Source organism: Sparus aurata, chromosome 17 (genome assembly GCF_900880675.1).
Source record: "Sparus aurata chromosome 17, fSpaAur1.1, whole genome shotgun sequence".
NCBI classification, from domain to species: Eukaryota; Metazoa; Chordata; class Actinopteri; order Spariformes; family Sparidae; genus Sparus; species Sparus aurata.
Genome location: NC_044203.1, coordinates 37,336,260 through 37,356,627, shown reverse-complemented (window position 1 = coordinate 37,356,627; position 20,368 = coordinate 37,336,260). Strand labels below are relative to the sequence as shown.

Genomic DNA, 20,368 nt, shown 5'->3' with positions numbered 1-20,368 from the left:
CTCCTCTCCTCCTGATGATATAAAGTCCTCCTCTCCTCCTGATGATATAAAGTCCTCCTCTCCTCCTCCTGATGATGTAAGTCCTCCTCTCCTCCTGATGATATAAGTCCTCCTCTCCTCCTGATGATATAAAGTCCTCCTCTCCTCCTCCTGATGATATAAAGTCCTCCTCTCCTCCTCCTGATGATATAAAGTCCTCCTCTCCTCCTCCTGATGATATAAAGTCCTCCTCTCCTCCTCCTGATGATATAAAGTCCTCCTCTCCTCCTCCTGATGATATAAAGTCCTCCTCTCCTCCTCCTGATGATATAAAGTCCTCCTCTCCTCCTGATGATATAAAGTCCTCTCCTCCTCCTGATGATATAAAGTCCTCCTCTCCTCCTCCTGATGATATAAAGTCCTCCTCTCCTCCTGATGATTTAAAGTCCTCCTCTCCTCCTCCTGATGATATAAAGTCCTCCTCTCCTCCTGATGATATAAAGTCCTCCTCTCCTCCTGATGATATAAAGTCCTCCTCTCCTCCTCCTGATGATATAAAGTCCTCTCCTCTCCTCCTCCTGATGATATAAAGTCCTCCTCTCCTCCTCCTGATGATATAAAGTCCTCCTCTCCTCCTCCTGATGATATAAAGTCCTCCTCTCCTCCTCCTGATGATATAAAGTCCTCCTCTCCTCTTCAGCCCAGTTTCTGTTAGAATAGAAGAAATACAAAAACAGCAGCCAAAGAATATTTCTGATGAAAAAAGTCAAACATATATAAAATACCTAAAATGTTGACAAATGACAAATTGGTGTTTTTTCAAAATGTCATGAAATGAAGGAGAAAAAGGGAAACACTTTGTATTGCATCTGCAATTAATATGAAAAACTATTTTAATGAGCACATGTTGTAAATGATCCTTGGAGTCTGTGTGATGTTCAGAAGTTGGTGAGGCTGAACCACTCACACGATCAACTTAACCTCAAAAGGCCGAAAGCATTTGAAGTTTTAACGGGAAGTTTTCAAGAAAATTAACAACATGACCCGTTAGGGCCCGGAAGAGTCGATACGAAATGACACATACACAGAATCTTAAGTATTCATAAAAATGATCAGAACCACGAAAATAAGACTGTTGTTTAAACACAGAAGGTATCAGATTCAGTTTTTTTTTCATCTCACTGTCATTACAGAATGCATCCCATGTTATCAGGCTTTTATTCTATGGTCCTATTTGTTTCTAAATACATACCTTGTGTCCTGTGGGGGACGTGACTCATAATACAACTGAACCCTGAGGAAATACCATTTTAATCTAAAACAACAGTGTCATCATGTAAACAAAAGATATTTAAAGTGTTTAAATCTCGAAAAAGTCTGGATATATGGTCCTCAGTGTAGGAGATACACTATTAATAAATGTAATTAATCACTGGCGATTAATAACACACTCGTAAATGGGGCACCACCTCCGTTGTTTTATCTATTTGAATAGTCCGGAGGGAATTATCAAATCCGACTGGACAAGTTTAGCTTGGAACAATTCTAATCAATTTCCAATCAATGTATTCAATCTCATAAATGAAGCGGTGATTTCTACACAGTTACCATCGGCTCTCTGGATTAAAAACAAACCTGCACAGACAACAACATACCGTTGAATATTTGTATTAACTAGATAATTCAGGGTAAATAAATGAATTGGCAATTTGAACGAATAACAAAAATAACAGAAAATGTGGAGACTGTAATGATTAAAGTACGAGATGTGCGGATGGTGAAATCACGGGTCGGTGGAAGCACTCAATACTACGAGAGTCATTTTGATACTAACAAGACCCTAACCGAATTTATTTTAAGCTCAAAAGATTGAAATCAGAACCTAAGACACCAACTCATGTTGAATGTGTGTGAATCCATCTGTATGCAAGATGTTCAGCCTACTCTAACTGGAGAGTTGCGAAGTCTGTGGGTTTGGTCTCCTCCGGTGTTCTCAGCTTGACTGCGGGCTCGCAATGTCGGTTCAACAGCAAGAGGGAGGTCACGGCCCGTCTGGTGCTCAGCTGGTGTAAAAGAAAGAATGAGATCGCGGGTACAAGCGGCCGAAATGGGTTTTCTTCGCAGGGTGGCTGGGGTCTCCCGTAGAGATAGGGTGAGAAGCTCAGCCATCCGTGAGGAACTCAGAGTAGAGCCTCTGCTCCTCTGCGTGGAAAGGAGCCAGTTGAGGTGGTTCGGGCATCTGCTGAGGATGCCACCAGGGCGCCTTCCTATTGAATTCTTTATTGTCATTGTAACAAGTACAACGAAATTAAGCGCAGTCATTTCAGTGCAAATAGAGCTTGATAAATAGTAAAAAAAAAAGTAAAAATAAAGTCCTCCTCACGTAAGAAAAAAAACACGTAAGAACAGGCACGTCCAGTGGAAATAAAAAAACAGTATTTCAAAAGAAAGAAGTGCATTTCAGTGAAGGGAAACGGTGAGTGAGTTATTCACTTTCTGGTGGTTATTTAGTGCAACCAAAGCTGTTGGGTAGAAACTGTTTTTGAGTCTGTTTGTGCGAGTTTTGAGGACCCTGTGTCGTCTGCCTGACGGATGTAGTTGGAACAGATTGTGTCCGGGGTGTGATGAGTCCTGAGAGATGGCAAGGGCTTTCCTGAGGCAGCGGGAGCTATGAAGTTCCTCCATTGGTGTCAGAGGGCAGCCGATGACTTTCTCGGCCACCTTAATGACCCTCTGCAGTGCTTTCTTTTGTGTCACTGTGCAGCTGGCAAACCAGACACAGAGGCAGTATGTCAGTATGCTCTCGATTGAGCAGCGATAGAAGGACCAGCAGCTTTTGAGGGATGTTGTGCCTTTTCAGAACCCTCAAGAAATAAAGTCTCTGCTGGGCCTTCTTTACTAGCTCTGCCGTGTTTGTGCCCCATGTCAGGTCCTCTGAGATGTGGACATCTAAGAAGCGGAAGTCTGTGACCCTCTCAACGCACTCTCCACTGATGTGCAGAGGCTGGATGTCAGTTTTTTTCTTCCTGAAGTCCACAATTAGCTCCTTGGTTTTAGATATGTTCAGGAGCAGGTTGTTGACCCTGCACCACGCCGTCAGATGCTCCGCCTGGGCCAGATAAGCGGACTCGCCTCCTCCTGAGAGGAGCCCCACCACGGTGGTGTCATCTGCAAATTTGACCACGGTGTTGCTGTGGTGTGTGGGGCTGCAGTCATGTGTGTACAGGGTGTAGAGCAGGGGGCTCAGCACACAGCCCTGTGGGGAGTATGGAAGGCCCAGGTTTGACAGTTTTGAGACCAGTCTGTGGGGGAGGATGGTATTAAAGGCAGAGCTGAAGTCTATGAAGATAAGCTGGGCGTAGCTCCCCTGCTGCTCCAGGTGGGACAGGGCAGCGTGGAGGGCTGTGGCTATGGCATCCTCAGTGGACCTGTTAGCCCTGTATGCGAACTGGTGTGAGTCGAAGGTTGGAGGAATGAGTGATGTGATGTGGCTCCGAACCAGTTTTTCGAAGCATTTCATTATCACCGGGGTGAGTGCCACGGGCCGGTAGTTATTGAGGCTGGTGACGTTTGTTTTTTGGGGCAGAGGGACTGTAGTGGAGGATTTCAGGCAGGGTGGGACAGTGGACTGGTGAAAACCCCCGCCAGCTGATCTGCACATTCCTTCAGCACACGTGCGGGAACGCCGTCGGGTCCAGCAGATTTCCTCGGGTTGACGGCCTTCAGCGTGCGCCTCACCTCCTCCTCCTCCACTGTGAGGATGGGGCTGTTTTGTGCTGCTGGGTGTGACACGACTGCCTCTGGTGACACCTCCTCAAAGTAGATGTTCAGCGCCTCTGCCAGCCAGGCATCGCCGTCAGAGGTGTTCCTGGCACGTCCAACTGGGAGGAGATCTAGGGGTAGACCCAGGACCAGGTGGAGGGATTATATCTCTACTCTGGCCTGGGAGCACCTGGGGATTCCCCAGTCAGAGTTAGCTGATGTGGCCGGGGAAAGGGAAGTCTGGGGCTCGCTGCTAAAGCTGCTGCCCCCGCGACCCGATTTTGGATAAGAGGTTGACAATGAATGGATGGAAATAAAGGTTTATTCTTTGAGTCCTGTTCCGTCTGTATGGAGTTCAGGAGGACTAACGCTGCTCTGTAGTCTGGTGGTTTGACAGCAGCTGGGTCTTTCAGTATCTTTGGGCTCTGAGCAGACATCTCACTTCACTGATGACACGGATGCTGAGCGATTGTTTGGTGTGTCAGGGGCTTCAGAGAGGTTTAACTCTTCACACAATAAGAGTTCAAAATGACATTAAACCACAACTTCCTGCTGTGACTGCAGAGCCAATGAGCTCTCATCTCATTCACATCAAACTCTCTCTGCTGAGAACAAAGAAAAAAAAACTAATGGATTTAATTTGTTAATTTGTCTTTCTTCAGAATGTGGTGGGAGAAGGAGGAGGAGACCTGGGCCCTACCCTTCCTCCTCTTCCTCCTCCTTCTCCCCCTCCTCCTCTTTCTCCTCCTCCTCTTTCTCCTCCTCCAGATGCTAACCTGCGGCTCTCTATATCACCCCGGGACTCCTGTGTTGGGTGCAGAGGGAGCAGATGCAGCAGCAGCAGATCTGTAAGTGACTTTTAATTACTCTTTCCTCGTCAACACAAATGTAGATGTTGCCTGTTCAGTCTGCAGAATTAAAGTGAAATTTGATTCATGGACCTGCAGAACTGATGTACTGATAAAAAAACAACTCCTTCAGCTGTCATTAATAAAAGAGATGAATCAGTTTTGGATTTTGAGTAGTTTTTAATCGATGTCTTCAAGCGATGAGCTTTGAGCTGAGAGCTGCAGAGTGTTGACAGTCAGACAAATGTAGACTGACAGCAGACTGATCCTGTGAGCGGGTAAAGTAAGTCATGACTGTGATGCAGATCTGCTGAGAGACGCGTTTGTTACCCGTGTTTGGGAACAGAACAATTAGACATGAAGGTGTGAAGCTGAAGAATGTGCACAAAATGTCTTCTGTACTCACATAATCGTTTCATGTGTGTCTGATTTTTATCACCCTTTGCACTAATTTTTGCACTATTTGTGCTTAATAATTTTGTCTTCAATCATCATATTGATGGAGAAAGTATTTGGAGAACAAATGCAAGACATAAGTCCTGTATATTTCATGATAAGTTTGTGAGACTGGAGCCAGAGTGTTTCAGTGTGTCTGGTTCCCATCTGACATTTAACCAAACACAGAGCCGAGTGCTGCATTTATTTTATAATATCGCGTACAAATGTGTGTTTGCTGCTGACGGGACATACAGCCGGATGTAAAGCTGTTTCCATAGCAACACAAAACCTGTAAAGCTGAGTAAAGAGAGCACAAATAATCTACACACACACACACACACACACACACACACACACACACACAGATGAACGCTGATTGATTTCCAATATTTATCAACATGATAAAACAGATTCTTACAACACCAAACCCGCAAAACTCTACAAATGTGTCCAAGACTTCTGTTTTCTTCTCCTTTCCCTCAAAATATAGAGAGAGTTATAGACGACGCAGAACGTGCGGCCCGTTCTGGCGGGGGGAGAGTTCAGTCTCTGGTTCTGCCCTCTCCTTACTCTCTTGCCTCGACCCGAGCCCTTATCTCTACCCTGCTCCTTCCTTGACTTCAACTCTTTTGACTTCTAAACCTAACCTGGAACATAACCCTAACTTTAATCACACACACATTTAAATAATATCTTAGTTTATGTAGAAAACTGCTGTTGTGTCTTGTCTTGTAGGAAGAGAGAAACTAACCAGCCGTCCCAGGATGAAGGGAAGAGCGGGTCTTCTTCTCAGCCTCATCATAGCGGCGTGTTGCTCCGGCGTCGCTGCTCAGGTAACAGGTGAGTATCCTCTCAACTCAGTCATTTAGATAGAGGCTGTAAAAACAAAATGGAATCAAGCCCGATCTGAGGGACAAGTTCAGACAAGACGGCAACCTGTAAAAATAAAAACAGAAATATAAAGAATAGAAACAGGATGAAAATAAGACAACATCACATGAGAGACATTAGATATAAAAATAAGATGAGTGAAAAGAAGTCGACTAAGTTGTTGTCGTGGTTGTTGACACTAAGCTGGACCTGCTGGGTTTTTATCTGTGTGTGTGTGTGTTTACACTTGTTCCTGCGTGTTTGTGTTTCGTGTGTATTTATGTGTGTGTGTGTTTGTGTGTGTGTTGTATGGCGCATATATGCACATATGACTGAGTATGTTCGTTATAAATGTAATGATGATAATAATGATAATAATAGTAATAATAATGATGATAATAATAATAATAAGATGTCACATTCAAAATAACAACAACAGAAGCCCTGATTGTTCTATTTCTGATCAATACAACTAAATCACAATGAGTGCCTCATGCAGATCACTGTAGATATCCAGAGCAGAGATGTTCACAAGTCTTTTTTTGCAAGTCCAAGTCAAGTCTCAAGTCTCTAAAAAATAAAAGTCTTATGTCTCTTCTGGTTGTAATGAGCCTTCTGCCATCTGTTGCTATCCGGTCTACTAAGAATACTGCACAGCTATATCTAAGAAATATAGATATACAGCCTGGGATGGCCCTCGCTGGATATCTGCACACCTGGTTTTGTTAAGAAAGAGTCAAGGCTGCTCTGTCCCTCTGCACTGCCACTGGCCACTTTTTTCGAACTGTTGAATTCAGAAAACCTGTAGATGAACAACAGGGAAAATTAGGCTGTCAATTATAGTAATAAGATCTGGATGATATAGCTAACATTTTTATGTGTAGCAAAACACATCTGGAACCACATGTTTCTGAGAGAAGAACTGGATCTAAACCAATGATGCAGGCTATATGTCAATCTTTTATTTCTGATTATAGAGAGGGTTGCTAAAAAGAGACAGACTAACTCAGGCTGACAGACTATTTCCTCAGACCATTGGACTCCTGAACCAGAACTCAACTTGACCACTCCCCCCACCACCAGAACTGAGCCTGACACACACTCACACACACGACCTTGCACATATTTTAATTTCTGATTAAATTATTTAGATTTTATTCAATTACATTATTTACATCATATTAGTTTGATTTTATTCGTATTTATCTCATTTATTCTATTTATAAGGCCAGTTTAGGAGTAACCAGGAGACATTTCACTGCATGTCACTATTATGTGACAAATAAAGTAATCTTGTAATCTAACATTATTAGTCATGCAATAATAACTAATCATCCAATCTCAGTTAAAGTTAGCTACATCTGCTGGACACAAAATTAACACCATTCAGATGCTGGTAAATCATGCAAGTGGCTGGCACTGTATGCTGCACTCACAAGCCAATGTTAATTCATTGACTGGCTGATAAAATTTCAACATTCACTCGTCTAGTTGTGTTGTTGCCAGTGGACAAAACAGTTAAAAGTTTGCAAGCGTTACATTTCTGATGCTGAGCTAGCTGTCCATATGTGCTAATACGACTGACCTATCCAGGTGAGTTTTAAGGTGCTTGATAATATCTGATGTGGTGGATCCAGCATCCTTGATTTGGGTACTGCAGCCTTTCAGTCAGCGCTCCTTTTGTTGGTGCCGTCCTGTTTGAAGTTTTTATAACCAGATGTAATCACAAATGGGACAGCAGCAGCTGCAGGTGTGCTGCCGGTCGCCTTAGCCGTCATCCGAGGTACTAGTGCGTGAGGCGCACACCCGATGTGTAATATGGTTACCATGAAAAAAAGAAAGGAATCACATTAAGCTCATCAGACGTTTCAGAGTTTCCTCAATATTAATACGCCTAAAAAAGAAAACATAATGATTGTTCACGAGTCCCAAAATATGAGTCCAAGTCAAGTGTTGAAGTCTGTGTGCGACTTAAATGAGACTCGAGTCCTAATCGCAAAGTCGAGTCCCCATCTCTGATCCAGAGTAACAAACACTTCCTCACATCGCTGTAGACGAGTTACCAGGTAATCATTCAGGTAATCATCATCATCACGCTGCCTTTCAGATAGGGGTGGTGAAAAAAATCGATTATTGATTAATCGCGATTATAACATTGACGATTATGATTCGATTATTAAATTTCCAAAAATCGAATAAAAAAAAAAAAAAAAAAATGTTTTTTTTTTTTTTTGAAATAGTAATACAAACTGGAGTCGTCCTCTTACTGGCTTCCGCTACATGTTCCACAGTCTGGAGCCAAGATATGTTATTCCATCCCGGAGCTTTTTCACACTTAAATCGATTCCAAATCTTTACAAGGAGACAAACCTTTCCGTGCAAGAGTCCCTCAACTCTGCTCACAGGGTAGCAATAACCTGCGATACCTGGACATCCAGAGCTACAGTCTCATATGTGACCGTTACAGCTCATTATGTCAGCAGTTAATGGAAGCTAATGTCCTACGTACTTCAGACGAGAGCTAAGGATGATAGCCACACAAGCGCAAATATGTGTGAGTTTCTCAAAGCAATGGCAGACGAGTGGGGAATAGAGAAACACGCCCTGGTTCTCGTCACCAACAATGCTTCCAACAAGAGTCCGGCTGCTGAGCTTGGCAGCTTTCTTTTAACAGTGAAACACTACATTTAAAACAAAGTAAAAAATAATAATTTTGATATTACAGTTAAACTATACAATATTGAAGGTGCTGTGAGGTGTTACTCAAAAGATAAGTGAAATAATTCAGCAGCTGACTGATGTTAAATGGAAGATCAATAATCGTTAATAATTGAAAATCGAATCGATAATCGTCAATAATCGAAAATCGATTTGTAATCGAATCGAGACTTCAATAATCGGAATCGAATCGAATTGGGAAATTGGGCCGATTAACCACCCCTACTTTGAGAAGCATTAGTAACGTAATTTCTCTAAACCAGTTCAACCACTTCAGAGCGTCCTGAACACAAACTAATGTTGTTATAACTGCCCTAACTTAAAGACACTTTTGCTAACCAACAGCCATAAGGACAAAACTGAACACTGGAGTTAGCATACAAGCTAACAAGCTACGTAGCTCAACAGCTTCATCATACGGCGATATGAGCTATCGTGAGTATTACTGTATCCGCCGCCATCTTAGCCTTGTGGTTAGAACATAGAGTGAAACAAATATGAAGCAGGTGTTCTTACCTGTCCAGCAGAAAAGTCCTGACAGATCCTGCAGCTCCTCCACCTCTGAAATGATGCTCTGATATTTATCCTTGTTTTCTCTCTGGCTCGGTCCAATTCTCTGTTTTTACACTGCTTCTCTTCATCAGTCTTCTTATTTCTTCTCTTCAACATGGGCAATGGTGGGGCACGTTCCTGCTCTGTTGTTGTCTGTTCTCCGCCATTGTTTACAGTTTGAGTTTGAACGTATCTGACCAGGTGAGATCAGACACTGCAGGGGGGAGGGGGGCTGCCAGCAGTGTATGCATGTGCATGACTGATACTTCTCAGACACGCCCCTGGCTCTGATTGGTTGTGTTGATTCATAGCAGGGGATTCTTGCAAATCAAATTACAGCCACAGAGTGGAGCCACAGACAGCTGACCTGTATCTGATTCTGATGTTAGATCATAATGACAATTTTAGCAAATATAACAAAAAAATAGTTACAGACTGCAGGTTTAAATCTAAAAGAATGAAACTCACTCTCTTCTGTGTCGACTGTTAAAGAGAGATGATTTGTTACGGGAGGAGGGCGGTTTGTGTGACACACCATGGAAAGAGTAGTGTAAAGTAGATACAGTGTATGTATGATGTATAATTTTAGTAGAAGTTACGTCCATGGTGTTAACCACAACTGTTAAAATTGGAGCTATGGCTCTCGGTTCAATAATGTTTTCTTAGTTCATCAAAAGCTGTGACATTGTGACCTGTGATGTTATTCTGAGACTTGTTATCCTCTGCTGACCTCATCTCTCCCCTGTCCAGTGTGTGAAAATGCCAACATGGCCGACATCGTCTTCCTTGTTGATGGCTCCACCAGCATCGGCCCTTCTAGCTTTCAAGAGGTCCGGAATTTTCTCAGCGGAGTCATCGAAGCCTTCGACATCGGCTTCGACAGAGTTCGGATCGGCCTGGCTCAGTACAGCGATGAACCTCACCAGGAGTTCCTGCTGAAGGATCACACGGACAAGAGTTCCCTGCTGACCGCAGTGGAAAATGTTCCCTACAGAACAGGGAACACATTTACTGGCAAGGCCATGGACTTCCTCCTGGAGCAGTACTTCATCGAAGATGCGGGGAGTCGAGCCAGCCAGCGTGTGCCTCAGATGGCCGTGATCATCACAGATGGAGACTCTGCCGATGATGTTAAGGAACCGGCGCGGCGGTTGAGGCACCACGGAGTCATAGTGTTTGGCATCGGGGTGGGACAAGCCAACCTGGAAGAGCTCCAATCCATCGCCAACCAGCCGTCAGACCACTTCCTGCTCACCATCGACAGCTACCAGGCTCTGCAGAGGCTGACGGACCGTCTGCTGCAAACTGTGTGCACCTCTGTGGAGGATCAGAGGCAAGGTGAGGGAAAAGGATTGGATGAAACATGAGATAGTTGCTTGTTTGCTAATTTGCAATCAAATATAAAATGTACCTCTCCAAGATAAACAGCTGGACAACGTCTGTCTTTTGAAATACACAAAATCCAGGAGCATCTGTTGCTTCTTTACCAGACGTGTTCATCCTCACCCTGGTTCTCAGTCTACTTTACAATTTTTTTACAACAGCAGATCTGTAGATCTACTAGTATATAGGTAGAAGGTGGAGAAGAAGGTGTCAAGTTCCTACAAAGTCTCACACATGTCCAAAGGCAAAAGTGTTCCTGTTCCCAATGTCCCACTCAAATGCAGAAAGAAACTCCTGCCATCGTAGAGAGCTGAGATGGCCTGAAACAATGGTGCACACATTCCGAAGGTATTCATGATAGGGGTCGACTTATGTGACGTCTTTTCAGTAATATCGGCCATATAATCGGCCAGGGACGATAATCGTCTCCCTCACGATGTTGCTCCAGCTTGTGTCTGAAAACAGTTGCAGGTCCAAACTGAAATCCAACATTTTCTTACTTGTCCTTCAAGCTAAGAGGTCACATTAGCTTGACTCTTTGGACCGAGAACCAAGACTTTGAGGGCTGGCTGTTTGATTTTGAGTGCACCTTCAGCCTGATAAGTCTAATCTGTTCACTTGTAATATGTGTTTTGTCTTTGTCTTCTGTCAGCTCTGGAGGAGAAGTTTACGGATATTTTCTTCCTGGTGGACAGCGGCATATCTCAAGGACCCTTCTCTGTGTTTCGGACTGACCTTTTCAAATTAATCAATCAACTCTCCATTGGATCGTCCACCAACCGTGTGGGTTTGGCCACGTACAGTGAAGATGCCAGAGTTGAATTCTCTCTCAATACTCATCAAACTAAACAGGAGACATTGGCTGCTGTCAGACGTTTCCGCCTTCGCCCACAGCCCAACAGACCACGTAACCTGGGCAATGCTCTAAAATTCGCCCACGCTAACTTTTTCACCAGCCAGGCGGGCGGCCGTGCAGGCCAAGGTTTTCATCAGTTGCTGGTCGTTGTGAGTGGAAAAGACTCAGATGATAATGTTAACGTTCCGACTCGTTTGATTAAGTCAGCGGGGATAACCGTAGCTGCGATGAGTGCCGGTGCATCAATGGCTGAAATAGACTTACTTGCCAGTGCTACGCTTGCATTTGATTCTCCAAGAGTACTTCTTTTAAAAGATTTCATCCTGGCTAAGAAACAACTGGAGACCACTACTAAAGGTGAGATCATCAAGTGTCAGTTTGTTGTAATTAAAGTGAAACCTCATGTAGTTTTGTGTTAAAGCTCAGTGAACTACACCATCACGTCACCAACACCAACATGGAGCCATCTGGGTCAGAAAACAAGATGAACATCACAATAAATCTGCTCATATTGACAACTGCAGTTCTGTGAGAGGAGAGCTGGTTCTGGTTCAGTTCTGTGAGCTGCTGATATACAGGAGCAGCTCTACAGTGTTTAAGTTAGGAGACAGTGTCAGTAACGACACTGTGACCTCTTTATAATGACGTATTTTCACAGTCTGATATTTCATTAGTTTGATGACAAACTGACAAACGTGTGATTCATGACACAATCGCTGAGTCTCAGTTCAGGGTCTGCGTCCTCTGAAGGACTCGGCCTTTGTGGTCTTTGAAGGCGAGTCCTTCAGAGAGACCTTGTTAACCTCGTCAGCCGTTGTTAAATGTGACGGTCTAGCCTTTGGAGCATTTCCTGGTTGCGTCACCAGATGTTTTACCCTTACGTCATGATTTCTGCCGCCCAGGCCCGCCAAAGTGACGATCTACACCACGCGATGTCGCCATTTTCTCTCTTTCTTTCTTCTTTTATGGGAGCGCAAAGAATCTTGGGATATGTGAAGGATCGTAGCGGTGCATCCTCCAGAAACAGGGAGAAGAAGGAGCATCTGGAGGAGCCTTCAGACTGGGACAGCTTACGCACGACGTTGTGACGTAATTGGCCTTCAAATGCTCTTCTGAAGGATGCAGACCTGAACTGAGACACAGCAAATAAAGTCTGTGAGAGTAACAGGAAGGGGTGGGGCTTAAGCTCTCTTACCGACCCAATCAATGAAGGCGACGAATCAGAGGCAGAGGAGGGCAGGACATATCTAGAAAAGCAGGGGGGTCTATAAAAACAACTGCTTTACAGACAGTGAGGAACAAATAAGAATGGCATTCTCAATTAAATACATTCTGACTCACACTCAATATTGTGCACTGTCAAAACAAGTGTAAGTACAACAGAATATAAAGACTCTCAGAAATCAGTACCTTTCAAAGAATTTAAGCTGCAAGCTGCAAATCAGACCCTCGAAACCAAAAAGTATGTTGCTGTGTTAGAGTGAAATAGATGACAAAGCAGAATTTTAGGGAAATGGTGAGTATCCCTGTAACATATTTCATGCTGAAAAATATTTGATTAAGTAGCAATGACTTAAGTTAACTAATTACACTTAATTCACAGATTGCAAAGGAGCCAACCGGGCCGACATCGTGTTCATCGTTGATGAGTCGGGCAGCATGGGAACACCCAACTTCAGGCTGGTGCGCTCTTTCCTTCACTCAGTTGTGAGCGGCCTGGATGTCGGTCTGCAAAAAGTCCGAGTAGGCATCGTTGTGTTCCACGACACACCCTCAGCACAGACCTACCTGGACACGTTCGATAACAAGACAGATATTTTGCAGTTCATCAACATCCTGCCGTACCGTGGAGGTGGTACAAAGACTGGAGCTGCTCTAGACTTCACCCGGACGCAAGTCTTTATTAAGCAGAGGGGCCGCAGGAAGGACGTCCAGCAGGTGGCAGTGGTGATCACTGATGGTCAATCCCAGGATGATGTGAGCAGAGCAGCAGCTGATCTCCGTCGGGCCGGTGTCACCATTTACACCGTAGGAGTGGCAGGTGCCAACAAGACACAGCTGTTGCAGATGGCGTCCGAACCCCCCCATACGCATGTTTTCAATGTGGACAGTTTCGACAAGCTGAAGGGTCTGACGCAGAGTCTGCAGAAAACCATGTGCACGAACATCAAACGCAAACAGATCACAGACAAGACAGGCAAAGAAGACGTCAAAGAAGGTTTGGACCAGTTTTTTTTGATTGTCGGTTTAGGTAACGTTACTATTGACATCCTCCGAGAACGTAGAACATCAAAGGTTGAAGGTGCAATACGTAAGAATATAAACTCAAAACATTCAGAAATTTACCAAAATTATCTTCAGAATGTGGTGATGTTAGATTTTTGATGTTAAGTCAAGGACTTCTATAAAAACCTCTGTGGTCCCCAGTGGTCCACATCTCCTGTGCCAGCAACACTGCCCAGCTACCTGCACTGCTAACTGAGCTAACAAGCTAGCGACAGTCATGGAACAGAAAAAAGGTTAGGAGCAGTTAGCAGTTAGCCTGCGCTGGTGATATACTTGTTGGCAGAAAGAATTCAATACGTGGCAATTTCCTACATATTGCACTTTTTAAAGAATTTTTATTCAATTAATTTAATTTAATTGTAAAAAGTGAAGAGATGAGGATGAGATGTGTAAAAGAAATAACTAATCCAACCCGAACTGACACATTTCTGTTCCCAGACTGCACATTGAACAACCAGCCTGTTCCCCCAAACTATGTTTTCATTTGAGTGATAGGATGTAAAATTGTACTTGTTGCTTCTTCAGTAGCAGTTAATTTTTTACTTTTCCTCGCTTTGACTGCTGTTTTTGTTTTTCTTCTCCAGCCTGTAAACAGAAGGATGAAGCTGACATCTACTTCCTGTTGGACAACTCAGGAAGTATCCAGCCTCAAGACTTTGACGACATGAAGGCATTCATCATCGAGTTTTTTCATAAATTCCATATTGGGCCACAACTTGTCCGCATGGGGCTTGTGAAATTTGCTTCCTCACAAGATTTGGAATTTGACCTGGCAAAATACTCAGATGCCAATCAACTGGAGAATGCTGTGCAACGTATTATATTGAAAGGAGGTGGGACAGAGACAGGAGATGCGCTACAATTCATGGAACCCCTCTTTAAGACAGCAATGGAAACTCGTCCCGGAGTCCCAAAGCACCTGATTGTCCTCACTGATGGAAACTCCACCCAACCCAAAAGAGTCCCAGCTCCTGCAGAACGCCTGAGGGCAATGGGTGTCAAAGTCTTCGCTGTTGGGGTGAAAGACGCAAATGAGGAGGAGCTGGAAGTCATTGCCGGCGACCGCAAGAGGACTTTCTTTGTTCGTAATTTTGATGCCCTGAAGACCATCACGGATCGCGTCTTGACAGAAGTGTGTACTCCAGATGGTAAGGAAAAGTATAATTTACTGGACTTTCAAGTGCAAATGTGACATATGGAGAGCAGAAGCAAAACACTGAAAATGCAGCCATGAGATATCAACAAATTCAACCTTATGTTGGTAAAGTTGTTGGTCAAGGAGGAGCCTTTAACAACCCTGTTAACATTTCTGTGTTCTGTGTCCACAGTTTGCAAAGACGTACAGAGTGACATACTCTTCTTAACTGACAGCTCTGGGAGCATCGTTTCAGAAGACTTCCAGAAAATGAAAGACTTCATGAAATCTATCGTCAGCTCCATGACGAATGAGATGCACTTTGGTGTAATGCAGTTTAGCACCAACACAAAACTAGAGTTCCAACTGGACCAATACAGCAGCAAAAATGACATGTTGAGAGCCATTGACGACATGAGGCAGGTCGGTGGAGGAACACTCCTGGGCGCGGCCATCACAGAGGTGTCGCAGTATTTTAATCTAAACAGAGGAGGGCGTGACGGCGTGGGGAAAAAGCTGATCGTGATGACAGACGCTGAATCCCAAGACGAGGTACTAGGCCCTGCTGAGGTTCTCAGGGATAAAGATGTGACAGTCTATGCCATCGGAGTAGAGAATGCCAACACCACCCAGTTGCTGGAGGTCTGCGGTTCATCAGAAAACGTCTTTAACCAGAGGAACTTTGATGAACTGAAGGACTTGGAAAGTAAGCTGACCTTGAAGCTCTGCGAACCGAGAGGTAAGAACAGTATTTCACATAGATTGGGACTATTTAACAACTTGCCCTGAAAGGCCAGGTTTGAAATAAAGGAAATCTGCCAATATTTCCCGATGTCAGACCTGCAAAGATCGGAATTTAAATGTGTTAAAACGAACCGGAAAGTGTTGCAGGCATCAAAATTCAAATAGAGTAAATATCTGAAAAAACAACAACCTTTACCAGTTTGAACATTAAATATCTTGTCTGTGTAGTGTATTCAATTGAATATAGATTGAAAAGGATTTGGAAACCATTAAGATTTGTTTTTATTTACGTTTTTAAAAAGAGTCCCAACTTCATTTGAATTGGGATTTGTAAATGAGTTAAAGGGATATTCCGGTGTAAATTTAATCCATGGTTAAATACACCGTCAGTAAGAACCCCCCTCGAGAGATCAAGTTTGCCGACCACCAGCTTATATAGTTTTAGCATCCTCAGAAAAGATTGCACGATATTAATACACTGCAGTCTATGCCTTCAACAAGAAACCGCCATCAAAAAGCCACTCATAGCCAGAAATAATGCTCAGAACACCACCAAACTTCAGCAGCAGTACAAATAGGGTCTAAGCACATAGTTTGAGGCATCAAACATCTGCTAGCTTTGCCAGATTTGTTGCAAAAGAGAAACAAAACTCACCCGTCTCCTGCAGCAGCTTGTTCATTGTTGGGAAGCCCTGATTACCGATTAGCGTACATATTTGTACGTATTAGTACAGTAAGAAATGCTCAATTCCGTTCTTTTCCCTGTTGCCTCAAACTATGTGATGGGTCTAACTCAGTGTCACGGTGTGTTAGACCATGGATTAAATTTACACCGGAATATCCCTTTATGGGCCAGTATGAGGTAGTTACAGAGCTGCATTTGCCAGTTAAATAGAACTCAGTTTGTGAAACAGAGTGAAATGGATTGGCGAGTGAGCTTGCCAAGATCCAACATACAAATAAGACAACCTCGTGTTTTTGCTAACCTGGGCTAAATACATCTTAGACGTTTCTCTGTGCTGGACACACAGAGGTTAAGGTGATCTAGAAGTCTCACCTTGTCCTCTTACTTTTGATTTATTTGACAGCAAACAAGTTTCTCCTAAAATATGAATGATTTTTAAATTACTGATTTGTTATTAGAAAACGATAAAACTAATCAGTTCTTCACTTTCCGAGCTAACTCTTTGTCTTTTTTCTTCAACTAGATTGTAAGAAGACAAAACTAGCGGACATTATTTTCCTGGTGGACAGCTCTTCAACCATAGATGCAAGAGAATTCAAAAGCATGCAGAGGTTTATGGCATCAGTAGTGAACCTAACCACAGTTGGCAGTAATCTGACTCGCTTCGGGCTCATTCGCTACGCTGATAAAGCCAAATCTATTTTTGCTTTGAGAGACTATAACTCCAAACAAGAGGTTCTTCAAGCAATAGCAAACTTGGTTGATGGAGTAGGAAACACCTACACAGGCGCTGCCTTGTCATACTCATTAACGTACTTTGGCGCTCAACATGGTGGCCGGAAAGCCCTCAATGTGCCTCAGATTCTCATGGTGATCACAGACGGAGATGCCACCGACCCTGATAAACTGAAGCAGTCATCTGATGACCTGCGGAACAACGGGGTCACTGTCATCAGTGTCGGAGTTGCAGGAGCCAACAGAGAACAGCTGGCCACTATGGCTGGTGACGACCCATCGAAATCCTTTTATGTGGACACTTTTGAAGGCCTGGAAACTCTGATCAAGAAGATTACTAAAGTCATCTGCAAACCGAAAGGTAAGAGTGTCAAAGACAGTCAGTACTATCAAACAAAGCTTATCATTTGAAGGGTTGTCAGAAGTAAATAGCTTTATATATAATAAAACTAAATGTAAATGTAAAAAGTCAAAACCTTTAGTATGTTCTGGTTTCTTGGCTTAGGTTGAGTCTGGTGCATTTAGTTAAGAGGCCAGTTTCTCTCTGAGTCTTTGAACCAGACATATGTACTTCTGTTTTGTCCTGGTTAAGTTGTTTAGAAACCAAAATAGGTGACCTACGTGAATCGTGTAGATCCGATGTGAAAATATATATAGATTTTTTTTCGGGGAGGATTTATGTAAGAATTAAATCTCTTTGGCATGGTTTCATTGAGGAGGTCTTCCAAGAAAGACGTGTTTACAGCTTGTAAGTTTTTTGATAGATAATGCTTTATTTGCAAATACCGAAAAAAATGAGACAGTTGCAAAGAATATTTACTCTTCAAGCCCTCAAATGATTCCATTATTTCTCCTTCACAAAGTTTTGCAAGCCGGTCTAGACTGCTCTCCTGCCAAAGTCTAAACACTATGTCTTGGCATGAGGGGGGAAAATCTGGAGCCTTAATCTTGTTTCATGTATTCAGTTTGTTCAGAACAATGAAGTTATTTGAACCTCCAGTTTCACTTTCTTATGGTTTACAAAAGGGCAGTCACAGTGACAGTATACCACAGTTTCTAGACTCCGTATCAATCCATGTATTTGTAGCATCTGGGTTTACCCATTCATATATGTACCGCATTTGTGCTTCCCAATAATATAGTTGAATGTTTTGACCTCCAAGGCCCCCTTGGTCTTTGCTTCTCTGTGACTTGGTTATCTTCATTCTGACCTTTTTGCCCTGCCAAATAAATCTTGTAAACATCCTGTCCAAATCTATGAAAAAGGAATTGGGGATTGAGTTTGGCAACATCTGTAGAGGATCCAACAGCCTGGGCAATATAGTCATTTTGAGCACGCTTATCCTACCTAACCAGGAAACAGGTAGGGTTCCCCATCTGTGTAAATCCTCCTTAATGTGTGTTATGATAGGTTGAAAATTAAGTTTAACCAGTTTCTTAAAAGAGGGGCCGGTCCTAATTCCAAGGCATGTTATTTCCTTGGTTGACCAGTGAGAAGGAAAACCATTGAGTGGAGCCGAGCCTGACATTGCACCAATGGTCATGGCTTCAGTTTTAGATAAGTTCACCTTAAAACCTGATACGTGTCCAAATTTTTGTAGATAATCAACCAGACGTGGAATTGTGCTGTCTATGTTCTCTAAGTACAGAAGGACATCGTCCGCATAAAGCGAAATTTTATGTACTGTGCCTTTAACATTAAAGCCCTTAATCAACAAAGTATGTCTTATGAGTTCTGCAAAAGGCTCACTAGCTAATGCAAACAGGAGAGGGCTCAATGGGCATCCCTGGCGGGTACCACGCTGCAATGGAAGAGAATCTGAGCAATAAGAATTAGTGATAACGGCTGCTTTCGGGGATCGATACAGCAGTTTCACCCAATCAATAAATTCTGGCTCTAATTTTAAATTTCTCCATAGTATAAAAAGAAAAGGCCATTCGACGCTGTCAAAAGCAGCAACGCACTGAAGGCACACAGTCAAACAGAAGTGCACAAGAAGAAGGTGCAGGTCATAGCATCAACACACAGTGTAGCCAGCACCGTTCTTCCAAGCAGAGAGACAGCAACTTTTTCAAAACACATATTCATCTCAGTGTTTCCTCCAGTATTTTCTGAGACTGTGGCGCGCGGGGGGTGTGTGTGTGTACAGTTTGGGTCATCATAATGTAATATTTTTACTTATGTCATTGGCTACTTAGGGAATTTAGGGAATGCTCTCACACAGCCATCATGAACTCCCCTGCATGGGCTTGGAATGAAGATTCATGTTGTAAAGAAATATTTTTATTATTTGTTTCAAGAGAGGAGTTATCCAAGTCAGAGTCCTGCACGGGTGAAAAATAATGTACTGTGTCGGACACAGATGCGGATCGGGTCGGACGCCTGAAGAGGCGGGTCAGGTTTTACATTATGAGTGACACAAAGGTTAAGCATTTATATTTCATATGAGCTCATTAATGCGTGCTTGCGCCCTCCCAGAACTCCCATACCCCACGCTGGCTTACTTTCACTTTTAAAAATTGCGTCCGTCCAATTTTCCTTCGGACATCGGTATCAATTTATACCGGGTTGACTCGGGCTAAGGGCTTGCTTTTTTCATTCTGCAGCAGCGCGCTATTATTTTATTGTATTTTTTTTAAGTATTTTTTTGGCCTTTTTTTTGGCTTCATTGATAGTACAGCTGAAGAGGGTGACAGGAAACAGGAAGAGAGAGAGGGGGAGTGACACGCAGGCCGGGAGTCGAACACAGGCCCTGCTGCAGAGCTTCAGCACATGGGACGCCCGCTCTACCAACTGAGCTAATCGGCGCCGCCATATTGTGCTATTAAAGTTGTCCTGTTGCACATTTCATGACAGTTGTCAGTCTCACTTTACTATACATTTATACTGTCTTGTAATTCTGCATTGTTTTTTTTCTCAAAATGCATCAGATTGATGCATTTGAATATGAAATATTAAAAATTTTCTTCTGGGGGAGCATGAGAGGGGTCGGATCCTTCTCCCCTTTTTCACCCCTGACCCGTTTTCATGCCTGGTATAAAGTTCTGTGGCATCCAGGCCTTGATATCTAAAATACATTTTAAAAAAATCAGTATTATCAGGAGACGTGGCAACATAGAGCCGAGCGTCATCGCCATTGCAGTTGAAAGAGACGCCGTGCCACCTGATGACACTGCACAAGCAAACACTATATGAATGTCTGCTGAGGTAGTATTAGTTTTTGTCCACACAATACGCTCAACAGTTCGGAAATGACACATTTTTTACCGGTCACGATGCTCTGGTGAGACCGTTTAGGGTGCAAATGTATCGTGCAGGTCAGAAAATGGCTGCAGGTGTCCTGAAATAGTCGAATCACTCGAGTAACAACAATTGG

The 20,368-nt window shown here is 43.3% G+C and overlaps 1 protein-coding gene across 4 annotated transcripts in view; it reads left to right on the top strand.

Moving 5' to 3' along the window:
* The window catches only part of LOC115567331 (collagen alpha-6(VI) chain-like), a 60,927-nt gene that overhangs the window by 6,814 nt on the left and 33,745 nt on the right, over window positions 1–20,368 (top strand). For 2 of the 4 annotated variants that reach the window (XM_030393791.1, XM_030393790.1), the window contains exons 3-10: window positions 4,510–4,589; window positions 5,763–5,867; window positions 9,918–10,505; window positions 11,203–11,763; window positions 13,010–13,624; window positions 14,277–14,840; window positions 15,021–15,566; window positions 16,780–17,352. In XM_030393791.1, the coding sequence (XP_030249651.1) occupies window positions 5,792–5,867; window positions 9,918–10,505; window positions 11,203–11,763; window positions 13,010–13,624; window positions 14,277–14,840; window positions 15,021–15,566; window positions 16,780–17,352 (3,523 nt within the window). In that variant the 5' untranslated portion in view covers window positions 4,510–4,589; window positions 5,763–5,791. Of the gene's footprint in view, window positions 1–4,403; window positions 4,590–5,762; window positions 5,868–9,917; window positions 10,506–11,202; window positions 11,764–13,009; window positions 13,625–14,276; window positions 14,841–15,020; window positions 15,567–16,779; window positions 17,353–20,368 lie in introns of all 4 variants that reach the window. The other 2 variants (XM_030393793.1, XM_030393792.1) reach the window with 1 other exon arrangement.